Below are 25,944 nucleotides of genomic sequence, written 5' to 3'. Positions count from 1 at the left end.
ATACACCATTAGAAAAATGACGGAAATGGACAATGGCTTTGATCCAGCTTATACCAAATTAAAAGCAGTGAAAGAAGAAGCAGATTCACTTGGATTGCCTGAATCTATTAAAAAGGGATTGCAGTCAGCGATAGATCTATACCAGGTATGTATGCATGTTAAACCTGATTAATGTTCATTATAATGTAGGCACTTATCTCGAAATAGGAGCCTTTGAAATATGAATACATTACATGTTTTGTTTTTGTTTGTTTGTTGGGCTTTAACGTCCGAGCAGCAATATTTCAGCTATATTCAGACGATGAATATAAAATTGACGATAAAATGAACATGAAATGACAAAAAAAAGGATGGGTCACAAGGTTAATAGAGTCAACAAATTTTGATTGCCACTGGAAAAGGGGGGATGGGTAAGGTTGGGCAATTTAGCCTCCTGTGGCGGAGCGCAAATGTTCCTACTCCGGGAGAATACCACAGCAGGGTTCTTTCCCAACACGGTGCACCACTATGGTTTGCGGTCAAGTTTTCCGTATTATAGCCTGACAACCCCAGCATGTAACACGCCAGGGGTACCCCATTCCACCACCTGGGGCACACATCCCAGTTGCTCTGTGGGCAGAGCGCCTAGCCCCCGGCTAGGTTTTTGAGCACTATTTAGTCGCCTTATACGACAAGCTTAGCGCTGCTGCAGGCCTATTCTTTTAACACCCGGACCTGCACGGGGCCATTACATCTGAGAAGGATTTTGAAAGGTCTACATTATATCTAGACTTATTATCAACACTGATCAACACAGGAAGACTCATGATTAAATAATATGACAAATTCAATCATTTGTCATTTAAATTTTTGTATGTCCATTCCCCTGTGGTAACATTCTTAATTTTAGCCACAGCATACGTCGTTTTATAAATCTCGGCTCATACCACTGAACCTGCCATGTGATATGTACCCCACGAAGCTTCTTACACATATACAATTTTAACTTTTTCATCGTTACTGTGTGGCAATATCCGATTTAAAAACAAGGTCTGTTCACAATGCCATAGTTCGAGTTGAGCATTTACTTTTGTTACTTTGTACGTAATATTTTAGTTAATTTATGTTCTTTGTTGTGATTGTTTTCCATGTCTGGTCTTTGTCCCGTGATTACATTCTTTTGATTTCCGCTAGAATCGTGGTCCACTTGATTACTCTTTCCCTCAATATAACTCAACAACAAGTTTTGTCCCCGCCACTTCACGGAAGGGAACGAAGAAATACTGGTGTCCGTCCGTGGACCGTCCGGAAACTGCTTGATAAAATTTGTTTATGGGATGGTTAGTCACTATTAGTAGTTGTTCATATTCCGCCGCCATTTTGAGTCGACAAATTGACAGGAGTTATGGGACTTGATTGAATTTTTACGTTCTACACTATAGGAACACTTATGGTGGATGCAACTTCGCGCTTTTTGTACTTCAACTATTTTTGTGGCGGCGGAGGACATATGGCTTTGCATGGAATCCAGTTTATTAGAAAAAAATCATTTGATTTTTTTTCTTCAAGAACGTAGAAACGAATACATCATATATCACTTGTTTTACTTTTCTTTCTTTTTTATACTAAAATATTATGCAATATATCGATCATGTAATGTAAATTGATAATGCATTTTTATGATAAATATATATATTATCAGTAAGTTATGCTTGTTCCTACGAAATAATGTTTACAGAAACGAGAAAGGTTTTGCGTAAAAATGACGACTGAGCCAAGCGAAGCAGTTCAGGGAATCGTGGAATACACATTGAACCATCCATGGAAACAGGACTTTAATGAAGGGAAAACCAAAATCAATGTCAGTGCACAAATGTTGTCTGGACACTTAGAAGGTATTATAGGACTTATACAATCATTACACGAACTTTCGATCATCAAAATGGAAGCGAATGAATTTTATCAATAAACACGCACCGGCTTACATATTAACTTATATGACACCAATGACACGGTTGTCTAATTTAAGAATTCCTGTGCATTAATCTTTAGTTAGTTATTTCAACTTTTAGAAATACAGAAAACTTCAAATAATGAACACACTGAACTGCATTATGTATCAGAAAAAAAGTATCATTTATTAAGCCAAACTTCGTGTACTTAAAAAAGCCATAACATCCTAAGATATTTTTTATATATATATTTAGAACCACAATTTATAAAAAGAAAATAATACACTCAAAAAGAAGAAAATATCAATGTTTAAAGAAAAGACCTTTTTCTAATAAGCCACAAAATTCTTATTCTATGGTTGTTATCATTAACTCGTGGATCGTAATTGTTTATTCATCTGCACCGTAAGAACTGATTTGTTCACCGTTTCATAGTTTTCCTCCCTGTTACGTCTACTTCGGACGTGACATTTTTTTTAGCAATCCGTGGATGTTTCTAGGAAGGCAGAGGACGTTTACCTTTGTTCATACTCCTAGTTTTCATTGGAGTCTGTTACTCATATACTTCTGTTTCTATGTGTTTTTTAATAAGCTATGAAATTCTGAAAAACTATTTAGTATACAACTATGAATGTTATACACCATACGTTTGAATTGTGTTGAATTGTATTTATATTGTTACATCTTTAATTTCCATAACTTCATTCTCTAAGGACTAAAATTAAAAGGACAGCCAGTACTTTAACTGAAAGATAACCATATTAATATGTTTATTTCTTCTTTTTTAAAAGGTTGTTTCCTGAAGTTTTTGATAAGTTCTTCTCGTGCCAAACGAGTTTTAGAGATTGGAATGTTTACTGGTTGTGGCACCTTAGGCATGGCGGAAGTCCTACCTGAAAATGGCAAAGTATTCGCCTGTGAATTTGATCCGTATTTGATTAAGTTTGCAAGAGGTCTTGTGGACAAATCTCCCCACGGGAAAAAAATTGAAATTATCGAAGGTAAATAGTAAGCTCATTTAAATATTTATCATCAAATATTTCACAACGGACTGCACAAAGTAGTTTTTTAATTCATTTGGTATATTATACCAACTCGTAAAACAGAAGGGTGACATTTCAAATAACATAAACATCCATCAGTGCAGCGCATTAAAATTGCATGTTTGTTCCATGTAAAGACGTAGCATATGCAAAATCAAGTTAAATGATTCGAAAGAATACATGTGCACGAGCATTTTAATTTCTGTAAGCTTGCAAAATCACAAAGACATATATATTTCCCATTAACTAATAGCTTTTAAATGGTTTAAAATAAGTATTTTTGATATTAACATTTGTATTACACCACTCGGATCGTGTAAACTTACCACTTGTACGATGCACGATATGCGATATACGATACACGATTTACCATATGCGATGCATAATAGCACAAATTTGACTTTTTCGTTGGAAACGAATTTATTTTTATTAATTAGCACCCCTTTCCATATTAAATACTTTTTTATATTATTAGGTCAGTCTATCAATTGCTTTTGAATTAAATCAGAGTTTAATCGTAAAACGAACCAAAATAGTCGAAACAGAGCAATTGCGTAATCCACTAAATGCTTGAAGTATGGACCCGGTGCAACGGAAGGGTTAGCTTTCTCTACTTTTCTGTAAGTTGCTCATAAAAAGTCAAGTCCAGGATAGACGAAAGAAGAAAGAAAAACTATGACACAATGAACAAATCAGTTTTAATGGTGCAGATTGATACACCATAATGATCCACGAGTTCATGATGGCGACCATAAAACTTTTGTAGTGATAAATTCAATCTTGTAGCAACATAACCCTGTTCCAGAATCCTAACTGTAAGAGTCATAGCGCGATACAAAAAGTCTGCGTAGTTACGGCAAGCTCTGGCAAAACGTATGAGCTGTGATATGAAAACCCCATACGCAGGTGCTGAAGGGATGTTGCCACAGATGAAAGGAATGAAAAGTCATCACGTTTGTCGAAAAGTTTTCCTTTACCATCGATCCCTAAGTGTAAGTCAAGATATGAGGCTGACTAAACAGTGTCTGTAGTATCCTTTATTTCAAGTTCTTGGGGTAGATGCGACGTATCAAGTCCCCAAAACTAGGATTGTTTGACGATAGTACGTCATCTATATAAATGGGATAGGACACAAAGACAATAAGGTCGATAGGTTTCGACTGCCACTGAAAATAGGGAGAGGTTGGTAGGATTGGGCAATTTAGCCACCTGTGGCGGAGCCCAAAGGTTCTTACTCCGAGAGAATACCACAGCAGGGTTCTTTAACGTGCAAAGAACGTGGCATCTTTCCCAACACGTTGCACCACTATGGTATGCGGTCAGGTTTTCTGTATTATGGCCTGACGATCCCAGCATGTAGCATAAATGGGTCACCCCATTCCACCACCTGAGGCACCCAATCCAGTTGCTCTGTGGGAAGAGATCCCTAGCCCCCGGCTATGGTTCTGAGTTCTATTAAGTCGCCTTTTACTACAAGCTTAGCGCTGCTGCGGTCCCTATTCTTTTGACACCCGAACCCGAACGGGGTCCGGTAGCTCAAAAGACCGAAATACGCGTCATTTTATTTCGAATGAATGTAATATAATGTAAAAAATATCGTTTAAAAGAGAACTAATTTGCTTGCAATTAAAGTTGAGATGTGTTTCGGTCACTGCAGTGTATTTCGGTCTTTTGGTTCATCCCTATGAAGGCAGTGAATGCTCAAATGATTTAAAATAAAATTTTACATTTGTTTTCTTTGTGAATGTTTGGGATAACTTCTGCATCATTAAATAAAAAAATGGAAAGTGCATTATTTAGCCTGAAAATGCCAATTTTCAGTATTCATGTTGCAATGCTTACATATTAGTTCTTAGCTTATTAGCTGTAAAACATTAAATGGGAAGACCACCTTTGCATTAATTTAGGCTCTTATGAAAAATCATTGACATGTAACCAAAAATAAATAACCTTTAATACAAAATGCGCTTTTGTAAAATGCACAAGGCTATGTGCAAAATTAAAAATCGTTGAGATATATTTTAAAAGAACCTCAATTCCCGTTGTTCATACTTAAAAATAACCTGCATAGCAGCATATCATTTTTAAGTGTGCACTAAGGGATTGAGATAATTTCCTCAGAGGCCGAAAAAATAACAGTCATTCCTAAAGTAATTAGCAATTTAAAATGTTTGTTTGTTTGTTTGTTGGGGTTTAACGTCCGAGCAGCAATATTTCAGCTATATTCAGACAATGAACATGAAATGGATGATAAAATGAACATGAATTGAAAAAAAAAGGATGGGTCACAAGGATAATAGGGTCGACAAATTTTGATTGCCACTGGAAAAAGAGGCATGGGTAAGGTCGGGCAATTTAGCCTCCTGTGGCGGAGCGCAAAGGTTCCTACTCCTATCGAATACCACAGCAGGGTTCTTTAACGTGCGAGGAACGTGGCATCTTTCCCAACACGGTGCACCACTATGGTTTGCGGTCAGGTTTTCCGTATTATAGCCTGACAACCCCAGCATGTAACACGCCAGGGGTACCCCATTCCACCACCTGGGGAACACATCCCAGTTGCTCTGTGGGCAGAGCGCCTAGCCCCCGGCTAGGTTTCTGAGCACTATTTAGTCGCCTTTTACGACAAGCTTAGCGCTGCTGCAGGCCTATTCTTTTAACACCCGGACCTGCACGGGGCAATTTAAAATGTAAACAATATGGAAAATAATTGCGACACGAAATTATATATTGACCTATCAGAAACGTTCGTTATTTTTAACATTTCTCATGTACCATTTAAGATATATGATGTACGATACACGATTTATGTCATACGATGTGCGATACACGATTTACGATACGCGATGAGCGATATACGATGTAAGTTTACGCGGTTGTACGGGTATTCCCCTTGTCATATTAAATTATTATGACTGGTGACAACATCGTATCAGTCAAGCTGTTCCTTGCATCGTTTCTGCCTAAACAAATACATTTGTATGGTTGTATCATTATTATTGATTGAAATTTCATGTAAAATAAGGAAGTAGTTCATACTTATTTATTCAAATTATCACCTCGATCATCTTACCCCTTAAATCCCCTAATTTTACAAGGATATATTTATTTCACAAAAAGTACAAATGAGATCAGTTCTAACCTCTTACAAAACTGTCAAAAGAACAGTTCTGTGACAGTTCCAGAGCCAGTTCTTTTTACAGTTCTAGTCAAGCCGACTCTAAGACTTGTGAAGCTGGCTTTAATAGTAAAGCGTTCTCGCAGTGCTGGCTCTAGAAGTACTGTTCTCGTACTTGATTTGCAGAAGGGTTAGAATATAATAACCTTAATTATTATTATTATGGATTGTAGCAATATAGTTTTAATTTGATGGCGATGATTAGGGCGAAATTTAGAACAATCTAATAAATTTATTTTACTACTAGTAATCGAAATGATCACTTTACTGCACGAGACTGTTGTGAAGAAAAAACAATAATGAAAAAAAAAGAAATGCGGATTTTGTCCGAGAAATATCATCGAAAATATTTAACATTTCCTAACCAACAATGTATCAATCTCAAATTCTTTTTAGAATTAATATTAAAATTTAATCTGAGTGCATTTTATACTTAGAAAATTCAAAGTTACATATTCATATTTAGCACTTATGTTTGCTTTTCACGTCAAAAAGCATGCTACATGAAACAAACTGATACACTAACATACTAAATGAATAGATATTTACATTTTATTCTAATATTTGAGGTTTTCAAACAAGGTATGAATAATCACACTAGCAAATAGTATCAAAATAGGTCTATATTAATATAAGCATTTATTTTATAGCTTTTCATTTAATTGTGGGGTTTTTGAAGGAAAGTCATGAATGACTCAGAATTTTTCTTTTCTGATATATTTTTAAACATTTTATGTGTAATTTTGCAAATTAAAGTTTTCTACCAGCACAATTTTAACATGTATTACAGCTTTTAGCTGTAGTTTTTTTTACTTTTTATATCAAAAGTATGTTAAAAAACTGATTCACAAAAAAAACAAAAAAAAAAAAAACAAAACAAAAACAAAACAAAACAAAACAAAATCAAAAACAGTGAATATTTACTTTTTGTTCCCATATTTGAGGTTTTCAACCTCTGCTAGTTATTGCACTAGCAAAAGTTAACGAAATAGGAATGAACATTACATGTTTTTAGCTTTTTGTCCAATTTAGAGGTTAGGGAAGGAAATAAACTATTCGCAGTCATCAAAGATTGAAAGATTTGCATTATTTCTCTTTGTTAGATATTTTATTGGTAATTGTTCATTTTTACTTATTTAACCTGGAAAAAATGAAGATATTGTCAATTTGCAGAACTTTTGTTTTGCTTTTTATGTTAAAAACATATTAAAAAAACTGATGTTTGAGGTTTTCAACTAATGTTAGAGCATTAGTAAAAACTAACGAAGTAGGTTTATATGCGTTCCTTTCATAGCTTTTCATCTAATTTTAGGGTTTTGAATGGAATAAGTGTTCACTATCATCAAATATGGGTAACATCATTGTTATTGAAGAATTAAAATTATTGATTAAATTACGAATTGTTAAAGAAAGAAATCCTTGCAGTCCAACAAAAATGATGAAGTGTACTATCGCTTGTCCTACAATATTACAATGTGTGTTAATGTAAGACCGATATATCTCGCAATTGGGAAAGGTTTCGACAAAATCGAAACTTTTGAATATAATTCATTAAGTAAATAGATGAATTGATATGTATAGATCTGCGAGAACTCATCAAGAGACGGATCTAGATCTTCTTACAGTTCTAGCGACATAAAGTTTTCGTAAAGCGGGCTCTTCTGACAATTGTAGCAGAGCTGACTCTACGAGAACAGAATGAGAGCCGGTTCTGCTAGAACTGTCAGAATAACCCTAAAACTGTTCTATGACACTTTTAGAACTGTCCTATGACCGGTTTTTCTGAAATTATGGCTGAGAGATAAGAACTGATTTCATCTATGTAAAAATGTATAAGATTAAGCTTATTTTATTCTTTTATGACAGTTGGCATTAAAAATTTTCTTAGAAAGAAATTAAAGTATAAATCTAGGGTTTGAAATTGCCCATCTTATAAATGATCCTGCGACACAGGCATACTCGTTTGTTTGCATTATATTAATGGATTTAAGCCTGTATTATTCTGAACATCAGTTGACCTTAATGTTGATCGTAGTTTTTGTTTTACCTCCTATCAATTTATATCAGATTGGATTGAATCACCTCCTCAATTTTACATTCGAGGGAACTGTCAAAAGAGTTCATGTCTTTTTTTTATTCCAATACATGTATATTCATTGAACTGATGATCAAATTGAGGAATTAAGGACCACTAAGGTTAGCCTCAAAGCTCATACGACGTGTATATAGTGTAAAAACGAAACGATAAGGGCATTTACTTCATATTACCAATATGATTAACACACACAAATCTTTATGAATTCGGAAAGAAATCAATTTTACACAGTCATAAAGTAACATTGCCAATAAGTAATGAGGCTGCCATAGAATACAGAATTACGATGTGTTCAAGAACGTTGCATTTTACATTACGGATTTTACTGTGAATTTGTCTGCTAGATATAATCAAACGCTTAGAGGCTCTTTTAAGTTTTTGCCAAGGAAGTCTATTTATAGACTGAACTTGACTTAGAGATCGTCGGCAACCAAATTACGTAACCAAGATAGACATTTCAATATATATCTACCAAAATAACACTCCGCGGGTTATTCTCCTTGCAAAGTTCGCATTAAGATATCGCTCCGCCGCCGATCATACCCCATGTCAAATATGTGATGTTTACTATACGTACGACATGGGCGTGTAACGATATTAAGGCCTTAATTTATAATCATTGAAATCTCGCAGTTCTACACATATTTAATATGTGTAGAACTGCGAGATTTCAATGATTATAAATTTTGACGCAGAGAGGTGGACTATTTTGTCAAATTGTCCCGAACATTCAAAGGGAGGAAAGCTCAATCGAGATTTACTAATTTATTTCTCTCAATCTGGCCCTTTTTATGAAGATGTCAGGAGCTTCTAATGAAGGATTTTCGGAACTGCAATGTACACTTTTTGTGTAGTAAGTATAGATTACAGTGGCGAATGCAGGAGAGGATGCATGGGGTTGGCACCCCTTCTTTTTATTGGAAAATTTCATGTGTGATTAATTTGATCCCAGGAATTTAACTTTTATATATAAAATGCAAGCACTGTGTACATATATGTTAATTACTACGTGTACATGTACATAAATAATATAAAGTGGTAAACACACATGTACATACATGTAGCAAACAAAGAAGTATTTAAAATAGAAAATAAACAGAATTGTTAAATTCTTATGATTTCAAAGCAGAGACATAAACAATGTCTCTGTTTCAATGGTAAGGATGAAAGGTCATGTGGCATATTCATCACATTCAGTAGGTAATCTTGAACTATCAAAAAGAAGGGGCATCTAGTGAAATAAAGTAAAGTCCTTGGGACGCCAGTGGACACATGAGCTATGACATTACTCATACACTTGTACATGCTCCTAAAATCCAAACTTCCACACCGACCATAGACCTGTATCGCATACCCCATATCACGCCCATAGACCTTTATTGCATACCCTATATCACGCCCATAGAACTATATCGCACCATAGACCTTTATCGCATGCCGTATATCACGCCCATAGACCTATATCGCATACCCTACATCACACCCCTACACCTGTATCACATACCGTATATCACACTCCTAGATATATCACAAACTGTATATCACACCCTTGACCTATATTGCATTCTATATCACACCCCTAGACTTACATCGCATACCGTATATTACACCACTAAACCCATTTCTAGTATCCTATATATCACACCAACAGACATGTATTGCATACCTTATATCACATGCCTAGATCTATATCGCATTCTCTAAATCACACCATGGTCCTATATGGTATACCCTATATCATACCCTTAAACCCATTTCAAGTACCCTATATATCACACCCACGGACATATATTGCATACCGCATACTGTATATCACACCCATGGACCTATATTGCATTCTCTAAATCACACCCATAGACCTATATGGCATACAGTGTGGGAAACCATTTTTCCCAACTTGCCATACTGGCTAGTGGAATATTGATCTTGCTAGCCAAATAGAAATTCAACTAGCCAATTTTTTTTTAATTTTTTTTTTTTGGGGGGGGGGGTTGTCTGTACTATCATCTGTTTTCTCTCGGATTTGACTAGCTTCTACCTTTCATTTTCTTTCTTCAACTGTTTTTTTCATTTGTTTCTAAATTTATCACGAACTTTTCCATTTTCGAATATTCTCCCCTGTTGAAGTTTTTCAAGTACTTAAAGTACTCCATTTCTGAACTCATATTTTAAAAAATGAAATTATATTTCAACAGATTCATCATTGTAAAACAAAAATGTTTATTATTTGCTTCTTGTTCATTTTTATTTTGACAATAAACAACCAATTTCCAAGGTAACATTTCATAAATTACCCAGATAATTTCGTTTGACTACTAATACGAGATCGGGACTGTCTCGTAGATTTTGGCAATCAAATGACGGTCGCCAAAGAACTAACAATACTGGAATACACTCATATTCCAGTATTGTCAAATTTTAATTGAAAAAAAAACAACAATACTGGAATACAATTTTGTACCAGTATTGTGATCGCCAAGTTCAGGTGATCCGAAGTATATTTTGTATAGATATAATATAAGAAAGAATGAACATGACATGCAAAAAGCAGTTTGATATGCAGTATCAACCCTCGACCTATATCACCCTGCCGTCCATTGGCCCTTTAGTTGATATAGGAGTATCTTGTTGATACTGCAAGTGATACAGATTTTGGCATATACTATTCAGTATGGAATTTAAAGAAATAGTAATACAAAGTACATGTGTATTATATCCATGTAAGTCATAACTGATTATCAATATGGTTCTTTTTTAGTACATTGTCAAGATATACCAGATACATTTATTCAGAATGCTGAACATAGAGTAAGAAACAAGATTTTCATGACACAAGAAAGACACAGTTATGTTAGAAAGAGTAATCAAGGGAACCAAGGTTATAGCGGTAATCAAAAGAATGTAATCCAGGGACAAAGACCAGACATGGAAAACAGACATACACAACAAAGAACATAAAGTAACTACAATCATACATACAAAGTAACAAAAGTAAATGAGCAACTCGGACTCCACTAAAAAATGGAAGCATGGACCAGGTGCACCGGTAGGGTAAGCGTCCTCTGCTTTTCTAGAAACATCCGCCGAGTTGCTCATAAACGAGGGAAGGAAAACTATGACCCGTTGAATAAATCAGTTTTCATGGTGCTGATGGATACACCATAACGATCCACGAGTTCATGATAACGGCCATAAAACTTCTGTAGTGATGACTTCAATCTTGTAGCAACATAACTCTGTTCCTGAAGCCTATTTGTTATAGTTCTAGCGCGATACAAAAAGTCTGTGTAGTTTCGGCAAAATTCTGTGGCCATGAAAGTGCATTGAAAATATGTTGGATATCAAAGCTACCAAAGGTAGACCTTGTCTAAGAGCTGATTTTCATGGACATTCTGACTTGTACAATGTACTAGGTAAGTGTCGAAGGTACACATTATTTATTCCTATGCTTTGTATGTACACAGTTACTTAAAATTTTCAAAACTGGTGATAGGTATACTGTTTTTATTGCTAGTGTAGAACAGTGTAGTCACATTTCTTAGCAAAATTTGCAGTTAACATTTGTATGTCTGTGAACAAGAAATGTACACTGAAAACTAAAAAAATACATGTGCATGTACTCTAACTATGGTTACTGGCATATGCAGTACAGTATCAACTAAAGATTCCATACATGAAATTTTGATTTTTGTAATATAGTAATACATGTATCTAATTTGTTTTCTACTTTACAATGTGACATTAATTGCTCATAGATAAATTAACATTCAGGGATTAATCCAGAGATTTTGAAATGGGGGTCCATACATCATTATAAATAAGCAGGTTGTTAACATCATACATGGAAGAAGCTCTAAAGCAATATCCTTAGCAAGCTTTCCATTTTCGGTATTTAGAAGGTTTTTGTCTCATAAATGAAATGACTTTTAAACTCGTCACTTCAAACCACTGTTTATGATCTATCTGGTTATGAGGGGATGTTGTTTTAACAATGACAGGTGAAAAGTAACCTGTTCTACTCTTACTTACACGTATGTTACCTGTTGTTAATAGTTATTGAAACAAAGTTGTGCTCATGAAATATATTGTACATTTTTGTAAAGTTTGTTATGTTATTTCAGATAATTTTGGATTATTTTAGAGAAAGAAATGCTTATTTGTTCTTAATTAATACAGCTGATAGAGATATTAAAAGAATAAAGCTAAGAACACTGAAATATAGTAGATATATACTGTGTTAGCATTTTTTAATGTAGGACAAAAACTATGAATAATGACAGAAATATTGTTTGCATATTTTCTAACGACTAGTATTGATCACTGTTGGAATATTGACCTGCTGGTTTAAAAACTAGTAAAAACCTGGTACTGTGATAACCACCCAACCTTTATTTTTGCCCGAATTTATGAATGATTTGTACATATATCAATATTTCTCAACAAGAGGATGTTTCTCCATATTATATGGTTAAAATGCATATCTATTTTCATGATTTTACATTGTAACATTTTGCATATATCAGACACTGTTATGATTTTTTTCCCTTCATTTCTTTTCAGTGGTTATCACTTAGAAGTTTCACTAGATTGTTTGTTTGCTTATTTGTTGGGGTTTAACGTCCGAGCAGCAATATTTCAGACGATGAACATGAAATTGATGATAAAATGAGCATGAAATGATGATGAAATGAAAAAGGGATGGGTCACAAGGACAATAGGATCGACAAATTTTGATTGCCACTGGAAATAGGGAGAGATAGGTAGGGTCGGGCAATTCAGCCTCCTGTGGCGGAGCCCTATGGTTCCTACTCCGGGAGAATACCACAGTAGGGTTCTTTAACGTGCGAGGAACGTGGCATATTTCCCAACACGGTGCACCACTATGGTTTGCGGTCAGGTTTTCCGTATTATAGCCTGACAACCCCAGCATGTAACACGCCAGGGGTACCCCATTCCACCACCTGGGGCACACATCCCAGTTGCTCTGTGGGCAGAGCGCCTAGCCCCCGGCTAGGTTTCTGGGCACTATTTAGTCGCCTTATACGACAAGCTTAGCGCTGCTGCAGGCCTATTCTTTTAACACCCGAACCTGCACGGGGCCCAGTTGCTTTGTGGGCAGAGCGCCCTAGCCCCCGGCTAGGGTTCTGGACACTATGTAGTCGCCTTTTACGACAAGCTTAGCGCTGCTGCAGGCCTATTCTTTTAACACCCGGACATGCACGGGGCAGTTTTACTAGATGAAGTGAAAAGAAAGCAAAAGTAAAACACCATTTCTGTGTTGGAATACTATTTTAACATGAAACAAAGTTCATGATTCTCAAGTGCTGGTACATGTGTAGCATGAAGCAGCTGTAAATGTATGTGTCAACATCTCTTAATAAAAAACCATAAAAAACATGAAGATTGATTTCTTAGCACTTATGTATTTGCAAAACATAAGAGTTACTTGAATTGTAATCTTATACATATTTGTGAAACAAAAATGAAAGAAATGCACATACATTATTGAAGGCAGACAGGTATAAGACACTCAGCAAATACTGAATCATCATAAAAAAATGGTACACATGGGGTATGGGTTCACTAGTAACTTTTTGTTTGGATTTGGAGAGAAAAAAGATGGATTTAGACTCAAAGTCCATGTGTGATTAAGACATCATATTCCCTGTATTCACTACATCTCTTTATCATTGACTCTCCAACTTTAGTGTAATCTTGAATTGGTCAAATCTATGAGCTGCAAAGTTGTTTTTAGTTTAATTATCTTTAAACTGCATAGTAATTTTTACAACAAGAGTTTTTATCCTTGTTTGAATTGAAAAATCCCTAGAGAAAGGTAATCATTTATTGTACAAACGGTAGCCTAATCTAGACAAAAATGACAAGGACAAATTTAAGTTTTAATTTATTACCAAAACAAAATTCTACATCAAAGTAAGCACAAGCAAGGAAAAGTGTTTTTCTCATTTCTCCCTTGAGATTGGGCCTTTGTTCAACTTCCTCCAGTCTGCAATATTCATTTCTATTTCATGCATCTCCAAACCGAAATTTCAAGGTGTGGGTCCATTCTTACTTTGAGAATTCATCGAATATTGATAGTCAGTGATTCTCAGTGAAATTCATATTTTGTAAGAAATGCTGATTTAAGTATTAGGACACTTGAGGACATCAACGTACGTGTACAGCCAGGAATACCAAAAGCAATAATACAAAAGATAATCTAATAAAACATATTGATATACGGACTGCATAAATATACACTGCGTTAAAACAGATGGTTATTCTTTAAAAAGACTAAGTTTTGATCGGTTTATTTAGCTTACAATTTGGTTACATGAATATTTTGATTGCTTTGAGGTCTTCCGTGACTCATTGCCTCAACACTTTGATTTTAGAGACACACAGAAAGATGTCATATGTATATTTTTTAAAAGGCATTAATATCAAACTAAGCTATTTCCATTGATTTCCTCGAAGCATAAAACAAAGAACCGGTTCAGAAATACACGACGGAAGCCGTGCAATGTGGTATTGTAAGAATTGAGAAGTTTTACAACTTTATACAGGAATGTTATCGGTAAGCAATACATGTATAACTGTGTCGTTTAATTTCATGCATCCATTTTGTATTTGCGAAGGTGCAGCACTGGATAGCATGAGGGATTTGGCAAAAAAGGGGGAGAAGTTCGATTTTGTCTTTGTTGACGCTGTCAAAAAGGAATATATAGATTATGTCAAGGTATAACTATGATTATTAGATTGTTTTAAATGTTATTGTTTTGTCATATCTCTATTTTGTGAAGTATAAAGAAGGAAAGTATGTTACTATTAAAAGCATTATTAATTCAGAGGGCCGCCGTAAAATTTTACCAGTACTAATTTATTTATAGCTGTGTATCATGTTTATTCACAATGGATAAGAAGGAAGTGCTAGGAAGGAAAATGATGTAACCATATCATAGAAAAAGCGGCTTCGATAAAGCTGATCCCTTTCTGTCGCATAATTCTGAAACTAAAACTCGGAAAAATATTCAAACAGATATGGAACTTCATATCATATTGATATTTTTAAATTTGATTTAAATCCGTAAAGAAAGCTTTAGAATTATCGTTGGAAGTGTGGATGGACGAACGTCCAGACAATATTTAAAAGTCTCGTAATTTCTGAGACTAGAAATAAAACAATGCGAACCAATACAATTACACTTAACACTAATGAGTTTATGGCGAACGTACATATACTGTAAGCGTATTAATTTGCGGATTCTGTAGAGAAAAAATATTTGCGGGTACAAATTTTTGCGGTTACAAAAGTATGATTAGCGTTCAATAATGATAAAAATAAAATTCGCGTGTACTTTTTTCGCGATTTTTTTTGTCCACCGCGAAAATAGCGGACTTAGGTCGCCGCGAAAGTTTACAGTAAATTATGTTGATTTCGATATGTAATACGTTTATTACGATAACACGTCTGTCCATTGACGAACTTAATGACTGATTTTTTTTTGTAAAATACTATGATAACATGATATGCATGATAACTTACATGTTTATGTTTCACAGATATGCTTGGACGATTTATTAGCCTGTGGTGGAACCATAGCTGTAGATAATGCATTACATTTTGGTACTCCTTACGCTGGAAAACCTGATGAACCACTTGCAATGTTCAATGAATGGATTTTGACAAGGCATGACATTTGCCATGTAAGTAAATACATAATTGTACTATACAAAATAATGCTTACGTTGTACATTGTTTTCTAGGTGGCATTTTATAACACTTTAATAATAGGTTACATTTATCAATACAATGAATTGTACCACGTTTAGTGTATTCGACCCTTACATCTGTCATTGACCCTCATTAGCTTTTGACCATATACCTCTTCTGTTATACAGAAGTTCCAATTTGGTATCCATATAACTTTTCTCACTTCATTTTCATGTTGTTTTTTTTAATGATAAAACTATATAGTATAGCTATCAACTTACTTTCTTTTTGTTGATTATGGGTGCATCAATTATTACGATGTATGCTTCAGCAGAAAATTTAATTTTTATCTTCGTAACAATGTAATATTAGAATGCATGCTTCATTTACAACGACGATTTATTCATGTAACATTTTTAAAATTTATTTAAAAAAAACTACATTGATGATGTAACAGGTTATGCTGCCAGTAAGGGACGGAATCTTGCTCATCCGAAGAAAAGAAGATATGGAAGCTGTTAACGACAAGTAAACAAACTGCAACGAAAGTTCCAGGACTTAACTACAACGTTAATGCTTTGTTTTTATTTTATACAGAACAATAGCCTATAATAAAAACAGATATATATATATATATTTAAGTCATTATTCACAATATTACATGAATATTTACTCTTCTGAGAGTAGCAAATTCATGATTTGACTAAATAATAATAATTAAATGTGACATTGGTTTGCAACCAGGGGCGGATCCAGGCTTTGAGTTTAGGGAGGGGGCGTTAATTGAATTAAATACCGTGCAAAGCAAGGCTAAAAATATATTATAAGGTGAAACTTGTGAAAAAATTTTTTCTTACCGATTTAGTGGGGGGGCGTACGCCCGGCACGCCAGTCCTTGGATCCGCGCCTGGCAAAACATATATCAAAATTTTCAGTCAACAAATGACCTTCTTCAGTGCTTTAAATGGACTGAGCGTGTATGAAAGTAAATGGTCTGTAAACACAACCAAATCAATACCTAAACAGGTTAATACCTGTGACGTAAACAATTTTATTGACAGTTAACGAAGATCTTGAACATTGTGTTATAGACACATGTTGTGTGTTGATCTTGAACACTGAACTATAAAACTAAAAATATTTACAAACACTGTAATAAAAAACTACAAAATAGGAAGAACTTGATGTTTTTACACCCACACGCAATTAACAAGAAACATTAAATTTTTCCTATTTTTTAGTTTCTTGACTGAAAATTATCTCATTATATATTTTATTGTAGTGTATTAACATCTTTATCGGTATCGTTGTACAATCCTCTTTTAGACATATAATTTTTTTGTTTGTGCTGCATCGTCATGACTCGACTCAATTCGCTACACTGCTCCATTGTATCAAATTGATACAGGGAAGATAACGTAATCATAAAAGGGTCTAAAAAATTCCCAACGATGTTAGAACTTCCAAAGTTGTGAAGCAAATTTATGGTCGTTCCCTCCGCGGGACTCGAACTCGTACTGCTGTGACATCTATGGCAACACCGCTTTGCACTAAGTCCAGCTCCCTAGACCACACGGCCAGCTAGGCTATATAAAAAATGGCCGGGTCAATCTTCCTCATAGGATTTAACAACGGCATGTTAAACAAATCAGTTTTCGTTGTGCAGATGGATACACCTACCGTAACGATCCACGAGTTCATGAAGACGACCATAAAATTCTGTAGTGATGACTTCAATCGTGGAGCCACTTAACCCTGTTCCAGACGCCTAATTGTAGGAAGTTTAGCTATATATTAAGTTTGTGTAGTAATGACAAGGCTCTGGCCTTGAAGTACTCAATCTCAAGGTCCTGCAACAGCCGTTTATAACTGAAAATTTTAGATAGCATAGGTAAAGTATAGGAATATGAAATAGTGGGTATTGATTTGTCTTTGAAAAACGGGGGAATTTTGTTCGTGACATTTTTGTGATAATGTATGAAAGAGAAATTAATTGCATCTATACCTTTGTTGACAAAATGTAGTGTATGAAATGATCGTTTTTCTTTATTTTGACCTTTAACAAAAACTGGTTTAAGGAGTCTGTGGAAACCAATATCCAAAATGGCCTCAAGTCTGTATAATGATGAAATAGGTTCAGAAACAGGATTGCCAAGACTTGTTTTGTACAGGGAGTGTAGCAGAGAGAGAGGTATATAATAGAGTTTAATTCGAATGTGATGAAGTCCAAGAGGTTTTTGTATAAAAGGAAGAAGGCTATCTAAGGGGACATTATGCATCTTAGGTGATGTATAGTGGCGATGGCTATGACTTATCCGTCTTATCAAATAAATTCATCACATTTATTTTATTGTTATTTTTGCTTGAAAGGTTTCCTATACTTTTGCTGTTCTCATTGCGCCCGCAAGGTATTGCATTACCTAGTCTGTATATCCATTATTTCTCTCTCTTTCCTTCGATAGCTTTTGCTTAAGACAGGACTGTTCCTTAGATGGTAATTTTTGTGAGAATACGTTGATTACATTGATAGAATTGAATGATCCTGTTGAATAAGATGTTCATAAACTGTCGGGAATTTTGTGGTATTAATTCCCGAACGATGACCGCACATTCGTTTGTTTAATCGTTCTTGTGTTTCACCGACAAATACTACACCGTATAATTTGCATTCCAAACTGTAGATTTGCAATTTTCGTCATCATGACCTCTTGTGTGATACATTGTTTTCGTAAGGGTACTTGTGAATAAAGAGACGGTTATTAGAATGTTGTATATTCTTCAATTTCCAATTCAACTCTTTGATGTGGTACAATGTGGTTCGTCATCGTTGCAGTCATATACATCATTTAAAATGATAGAGCATTATTTAATTAGTTTGAAAAAGTCAGAATTTTTGTACTGCAATAGATGGTCAGCAGACTGAACGTGCGATTCGGTGCACTTTGTTTGGAATTGTCGGGGCAATATCCAAACCAGAAGTGAGCGTGTTAGGATTCCCATCCATCATGGGACACTATAGTCTTACAAGACAAGTGTGTCCAGTCTGTTGTCAGGTCCGAACCTCTTTAGGCTGGGCGACGTCCTAGCCAGTTTTTCATTTTTCCTCTTATTAAAACAATAAATTTTATTACAGGGTTGATGATAACCTCTTGGACAAAATCCACCAGCAGAAGTATCGACTTTGTTGTGTGAAATATTAATCGAGGGAACCAAGATTCTAGCGGAAATCAAAAGAATGTATTGCAGGAACAAAGACCAGACAGGGAAAAATAGACACACACAAAAAATTGGTACCAACTATAATCATTTAAATCTAAGGGAACTTATATTACAAGTCCAAAGGGTGTTTCAAACTTACTTATTTATAAAATATCACTATAGGTTAACACAGGTAAATGTAATAAAAGGATTACTTTGTACTTGCTTGTAAGGAGATAAAGCTAGTGATGCATTTCCGTATCCAAAAGGACATGCTTTTAAATTCACAAAATAGGCAGATGATTAAATATTTAACATGCTTTTTAATTTGATATTTTGCTGAAAAAAGACGGGTAGCAAAAAAAACAAATAAGAGATTTAGTTTTAACAGCAAAAGTATTTATGGCCTTTTAAGGCTTTACCATAACTCAGTTGGTTCTATTGTGAGGCTGATCGGTAAGATCACTCTAGTGATCAAATGCGTCTTTATATCTGTAATTAAATTTACTAGTATTTTCAATTATTGCTTCAAAAACTAAAAAATACAAATCCAAAATCACATTTTGCCGTTCACGCATTTCATTTGTTGCATTTCCATCTATCACAAGTTAAATGCTGAAAACCACAAAACTACAGAAGGAAATTCGCATTTACATTTTCAGCATCTCTTATAATTTTTAGGTAAATGTAGTCGTTAAATACTTGGTCCTTTTTGAAATTAGCAATACCTGCCATGTTATATGCTTGACCTATTTAATCGACACCATTTAAAAGTACACCCCAGGAATACTGGTGCCTAAATTTGGTAAAAATCTATGTAGCGATATTAGAGGTTTTTCAAGTTAACAATAAACGCGACAATCGACGAAGACGGACACAAATTGATGACTAAAGCTCTTATAGACCTTATATCCAGGTCAATAAAATGACTAGTAATGAATGAAAAAAATAACTTAAGATACGTTTTTAAAAAAAAAATGGAAAATACGATTTCTTGTCAATGATGAAATGCAATTGCTTCTATAAAATAGTCAGGTGTTTTGCTGTCTTTTACGGGTCGGCCGGTTTCTAAGACATTATTTTGAATCTATATTGAAGATTATATATTTACATGCCTTTACTTGTATTTAATACTGTATGCACTGATAAAAAGTTGATGTATGGTATTTCCATATAATTTTTGAACATATAATAATGAACAATGACAACAACATACCATTATATGATCACCATTGTTTTTTTGCAGTCTCATAAAAAGGGTTTGCAGAGGTCAATTTCAGAACACTTCATGCATTTAAGTACACAACATTTAAACTTGATACAATCTCTGCTTTTCTAGAAACACCCGCTGAGTTGCTCATATACAAATCAAGTCCTATAGACACAGACAACCGCAGAAATGGATCAGTGTAATGAATTCAAAGTGAAGAAGCATTTCAATTAAAATCAAAATATAGATTTCATTAACAAAGAAAAAAATCATCACGAATTATTTACAGTATCGTTGATAGATAGCACAAGGTTCTTATTAGAAAAGGAAAATTGTAAAAGAACTTCAAAAAATTACAATAGGGAAATACAATAAGAACAGAACTTAAAAGAAAGACAATACAATAAGATAAAAATGACAGCAATAAACAATTTTGGGGTATGGCACTTAGTGGTACAATTTCAAAGAGATCCATTTATTTATAATAAGTTTAGTGTCTGAATTTCTGGAAAATACTTGCTTCCTGTCTAGTTTTGTTGCCTCATTCCTAAATGGTTAAAGTCTTAACCCAGGTATAAAATATTGTGGTACAGCATCAGACATCCATATGCGTCCATTGGAGTTAAGTACATGTAGTAAAATTATATTAAATGCTTTAATTTTTAGCCGTTTTTGTACCATAATTCCTAAACAGTTCGGCAATTATATCCATTTTAGTGGTCATGTAAAAATTTCAATTATTAAAAAAATTAAGATTGCTTCACATTGCAACATGTCCCTCCTCACCAAAGAGAGTTCAAGGTCATACACCCCATAACTCATGTAAAATTACTCAAATCACAATTGCGTACAAATATGATCAACAAAACATAGTGACTAACACACGAATAAAATTTGAACAAAACCTGTACAGCTGTCTTCCGACGACTTACAACGACAAAGTGTACCTATAGTGTAGCATGTACAATTTCAAGAAAGTCCCATAACTTCTGTAAAATTTGTCATACCAAAATGGCGGCCAAATATGATAAACGAAATATGATAACTAACAATCAACTAAAATTTGAACAAAATCTATACAGCTGTGTCCGAGAAAATGCATCCACTTAAGTTCTCCTATAATGTAGCATGTACGATTTTAACAAAGTCCCAAAACTCCTGTAATATTGGTTAAATTAATATGGCAGCCAAATATGATCAACTATTGACTAATGTTCAAATATTAGCTTAAATATAATCAAAACTGCCTACACATACAAAAAGCCCCGTGCAGGTCCGGGTGTTAAAAGAATAGGCCTGCAGCAGCGCTGAGCTTGTATAAGGCGACTAAATAGTGCTCAGAAACCTAGCCGGGGGCTAGGCGCTCTGCCCACAGAGCAACTGGGATGTGTGCCCCAGGTGGTGGAATGGGGTACCCCTGGCGTGTTACATGCTGGGGTTGTCAGGCTATAATACGGAAAACCTGACCGCAAACCATAGTGGTGCACCGTGTTGGGAAAGATGCCACGTTCCTCGCACGTTAAAGAACCCTGCTGTGGTATTCGATAGGAGTAGGAACCTTTGCGCTCCGCCACAGGAGGCTAAATTGCCCGACCTTACCCATCCCCCCTTTTTCCAGTGGCAATCAGAATTTGTCGACCCTATTGTCCTTGTGTCCCATCCTTTTTTTTCCATTTCATGTTCATTTTATCATCCATTTCATGTTCATCGTCTGAATATAGCTGAAATATTGCTGCTCGGACGTTAAACCCCAACAAACAAACAAACAATACACATACAAAGAACAAAAGTGCGCTAATATGGTATTTAGCCGTCTAAAACATCATAATGGCATGGTAAAAATCCATATTTCCATAGGCCAATATGATGTTTTAGACTTGTGAGTCAATAAAGGTATAACTGGGTTAAGGTTTTCCATACTGGCTGAATTATTGGTCCTCGGGAGGACATATTGGACCAATATGAAAACCTTACATAATAATAATATACATGTATATTAAATATGATGACTAACAATCCGATATAATTTGAACAAAATCTGTACAGCTGTCCCTGGGAAGTTGCATCCACAACGTGTTCTATAATATAGCATGTACAATTCAGCAAAGTCCAAAAACTCCTGTAAAACTTGTTTAATCGAAATGGTTGCCCAATGTGATCAATTACATATAGTGACTAACAGTCCTACATAATTTGAACAAAATCCCTCTACTATGTCGAATGTGATGGTATTTCTGTACATGTATGTTCTTCCATGTAGCAGCAGTGAACAAAAAACAAGACTTTTAGTTTAAAAAATGTATTCCCTCATACAGTTGTAGCAAAAACTTTTGCACAGTTTGAAGTAAATTCAGGATGCATTTTCCAAAATACTGTAAAATCTTGACCCTCCACCTTTGTTTAGAGAAAGTCTCATAACAGAAACTAAAACTAGAATTTTCTCTTTAAAGTATACAGACAATAAAACCATGATAAAGAATTTTATAAAGTACTATTCAAAGGATTAACATGTTACATGTTAACACAGACAGATGGATGGATATATATACGTGTAGCATAATTCCCATCTCTAATTGATAGCCATACATGTATATTTTTTTCCCTTTTATCTTCATTATAATATAGTTTCTTCAATATTGCACTCTAATTTCATTCGTTTCGTTCACAATGTAGGCTTTACAACCAACCTAACATATAAAAAGTCTAAAATATTGTAAATGCTTCATAGTATCAGAAAAATTGTACAGCATCATATACATGTACCATGCAGTACGTATAAAAAAATAATATTACTTATAAAACATAACTAGACATTGACCCTAATAGGACTAATACATCTCACAGTCTGTTGAATCCTGTACATTTGAGGACGATTCCGCCGTAACATTATAACATTGCAAATTTTTGCAGTGGTAAAAAAATTGAAGAAGAGTAATCAAGGGAACCAAGGTTATAGCGGTAATCAAAAGAATGTAATCCAGGCACAAATACCAGACATGGAAAACAGACATACACAATAAAGAACATAAAGTAACTAAAATCATACATACAAAGTAACAAAAGCAAATGAGCAACTCGGACCACTAAAAACTGGGAGCGTGGACCAGGTGCACCGGTAGGGTAAGCGTCCTCTGCTTTCCTAGAAACACCCGCCGAGTTGCTCATAAAAAGTCAACACATTGACAACAAAATCATAAAAAAATATGATTAACAGTAACTTATTTTCCCTCTTATAGCCCCTTTTTTCAAAGATGGTGGTGCAAAATTCTTCAAAAACTGAAAGGCCTTCCTTTGTGTCTATAAGAAAGAGTAATCAAGGGAACCAAGATTCTAGCAGAAACCAAAATAATATAATCCATGGATAAAGACCAGGCATGGGAAACAGAACCACACAACAAATAAAACAACCAAAATAATATGTACAAAGCAACAAAAGTAAATGAGAAACTCGGACTCTACTAAAAAGCATGGACCAGGTGCACGTATAGGGTAAGAGCCCACTGCTTTTCTAGAAACATCCATTGAGTTGCCAATAAAAAGTGAAGTCCAAGAACATTAGAACACTTGTTTTTAAATATGATAAATTTTACTAAAGGTGTATCCTAAATAAATGCAAATTGAAGGACATCAACAACAATAAGGACACTGAGGGTAATACAATATAACTGCAAACATTTCTTGTGGTGGTGTAAGAAACAAGAGTCCCTAAGGAGCCTGAATCACCCACCTGCTTAAACGTTTGTCTTCCAATGAGAATAACTCTTAACAGGGAGTTGTCCATCGAATTTACTCTATTAGAACTTCTGTAGTAGGCCTTATCATAAGGATTATTTCAGCAATTGAAAGTTTTTTTTCTATCTATTATAGTTTTCAAGATATTGACTGGAAACTTGATAGACCCTCTCCCCATTTGATAACATGCACTTTCTGACCTCCAAATTAAATCTAAAATAAAAGGTACACAATGGAAACATGTAGTAAAAATTTGATGAAAGTTTCATTCAATTCCATAGAAGGAGTAACAAATAAAAGATGGGCCCCCTTCTTGAGCAACGGAAGGAAGGTAGAAAGGACAGAAGGATACCCCTAATACTACAAAATGTATCTACATTTGTACTCCCCACTTGAAAAGTGTGTGTGTGTGTGTCAGGGGTAAAATATCAAAAATATGTAAGTTTTCCAACCTTATATAAAGGACATGTTAAACGATTTTTCTCTACCTTAAAGGAAAATAATCTTGACATTCAGATAAGGTTTAAGTATCCACAAATTTGCAAATAACTACGTAGTTAATAAAGGTGTAAAACCACTATTAAAAGTCCCATTACTTTCTATGTTGAATTAAGCAATTTTCAAGGTCCAAATCTTATTTAAAGTTTCTTAAAATGAACTTTAACAAGTTGTATCGTAGAGGGGACCCTTTAAAAACTCTCTCATAAAATTTGCAGCATATCTTTAATGGGTTCTAAGAAAGAACGGTGAAGTGGAAATAGACAGGTACTAAAAATACTACTTTCCTTTTTGAAATTTGACAAATCTAAATCTAGACTCTGACATATTATTCTCTACATCAGAGTTCAAAACTGTTGTATTCAGTGTGTACCTGACATGTTAAGCTTTCAGATGATACCCAGTTTGTATATACTGGCTAAATCACAAAAATATATTCAATGCATCCTAAGAACTACTTTGTTTTTTACGGACTACTTTCTGGTATGTGCAGGCGACTGGTTCCCCTTAATAGTGGTATTATACCTACTGGTATCAGGAATATGAGCGGGTGTACGTCAAAACATGGAGGCTAAAAATATAGTGCGCTTGTTACCTTTTCCTATTTTTGTTTCTTGACAAATGGCTATCATTTTTCATCAAAAGTACATTGTAAATATCAAGCTATGACACAATAAACTTGTTTTTGAGGAAAAAACAACAGTATTTTCATGAAAAATAATGCTTCAGAAAAGGGGTCTATTTTATGAACTCAAAATAAAAGTGAAAGTAGAAAGTCTATTCTTAGTTTGACCTGTCCTAGTGTACCAAAGTTCGTGCCTTTTTTTCTAAAATGGACCTAACAATTATTTTTGACTGAATTGAAAAACATGGTTAAAAGTTAGATTGAAACTCCATGTGTATTTTTTTTAAAAATCATGAAAATTTAAGGTATACTATAGAAGCCTATGGGGCAAAGAATATAAGACTAGACCTATTAGAAATCCAGGGGTATTATAATGTAGGGGAGAGAAACCCATTACAAAAGGTGTGGAAGATTTGTTTTGGTATATGTTATACCATTTCTGAAATGGACCATTTTTACTTCATTTTGACTTAAGTATCTGACGGGGTAGTACAGACAAAATTCGTCGTTCTAACAGCCCGTGACAGAGACTCGTTATAAATATAGATTTCATGCTTCTTTACCTGAATTAAGATTTTAATCACAGTTGTGCATCCAGGATTTGAGTTTAGGGGGGAGTTAATTGAATTAAATGCCAAGCAAAGCCAGGCAAAAAGTAATATGGTGTGAAAATTATGAAATTTTTTTTCTTACCGATTTAGTTAGGGGGCGTACGCCCGG

General features: G+C 34.6%; 1 protein-coding gene across 6 annotated transcripts in view; it reads left to right on the top strand.

Moving 5' to 3' along the window:
• The window catches only part of LOC148624702 (uncharacterized), a 62,517-nt gene extending 45,922 nt beyond the window's left edge, over positions 1-16,595 (top strand). For all 6 annotated transcript variants that reach the window (XM_088567543.1, XM_088567546.1, XM_088567544.1 and 3 more), the window contains exons 2-7: positions 13-145; positions 1,718-1,874; positions 2,723-2,932; positions 14,886-14,986; positions 15,811-15,954; positions 16,419-16,595. In XM_088567543.1, coding sequence (XP_088423669.1) covers positions 17-145; positions 1,718-1,874; positions 2,723-2,932; positions 14,886-14,986; positions 15,811-15,954; positions 16,419-16,493 — 816 coding nt within the window. In that variant the 5' untranslated portion in view covers positions 13-16 and the 3' untranslated portion in view covers positions 16,494-16,595. The remainder of the gene's footprint in view (positions 1-12; positions 146-1,717; positions 1,875-2,722; positions 2,933-14,885; positions 14,987-15,810; positions 15,955-16,418) is intronic.
• Positions 16,596-25,944: the final 9,349 nt, after the last annotated feature.

The sequence above is a fragment of the Perna viridis genome, chromosome 2 (genome assembly GCF_037379345.1).
Source record: "Perna viridis isolate PV_CMFRI_1.1 ecotype Kerala chromosome 2, ASM3737934v1, whole genome shotgun sequence".
Classification (NCBI taxonomy): domain Eukaryota; kingdom Metazoa; phylum Mollusca; class Bivalvia; order Mytilida; family Mytilidae; genus Perna; species Perna viridis.
This window is presented reverse-complemented; position numbering and strand designations above follow the sequence as displayed.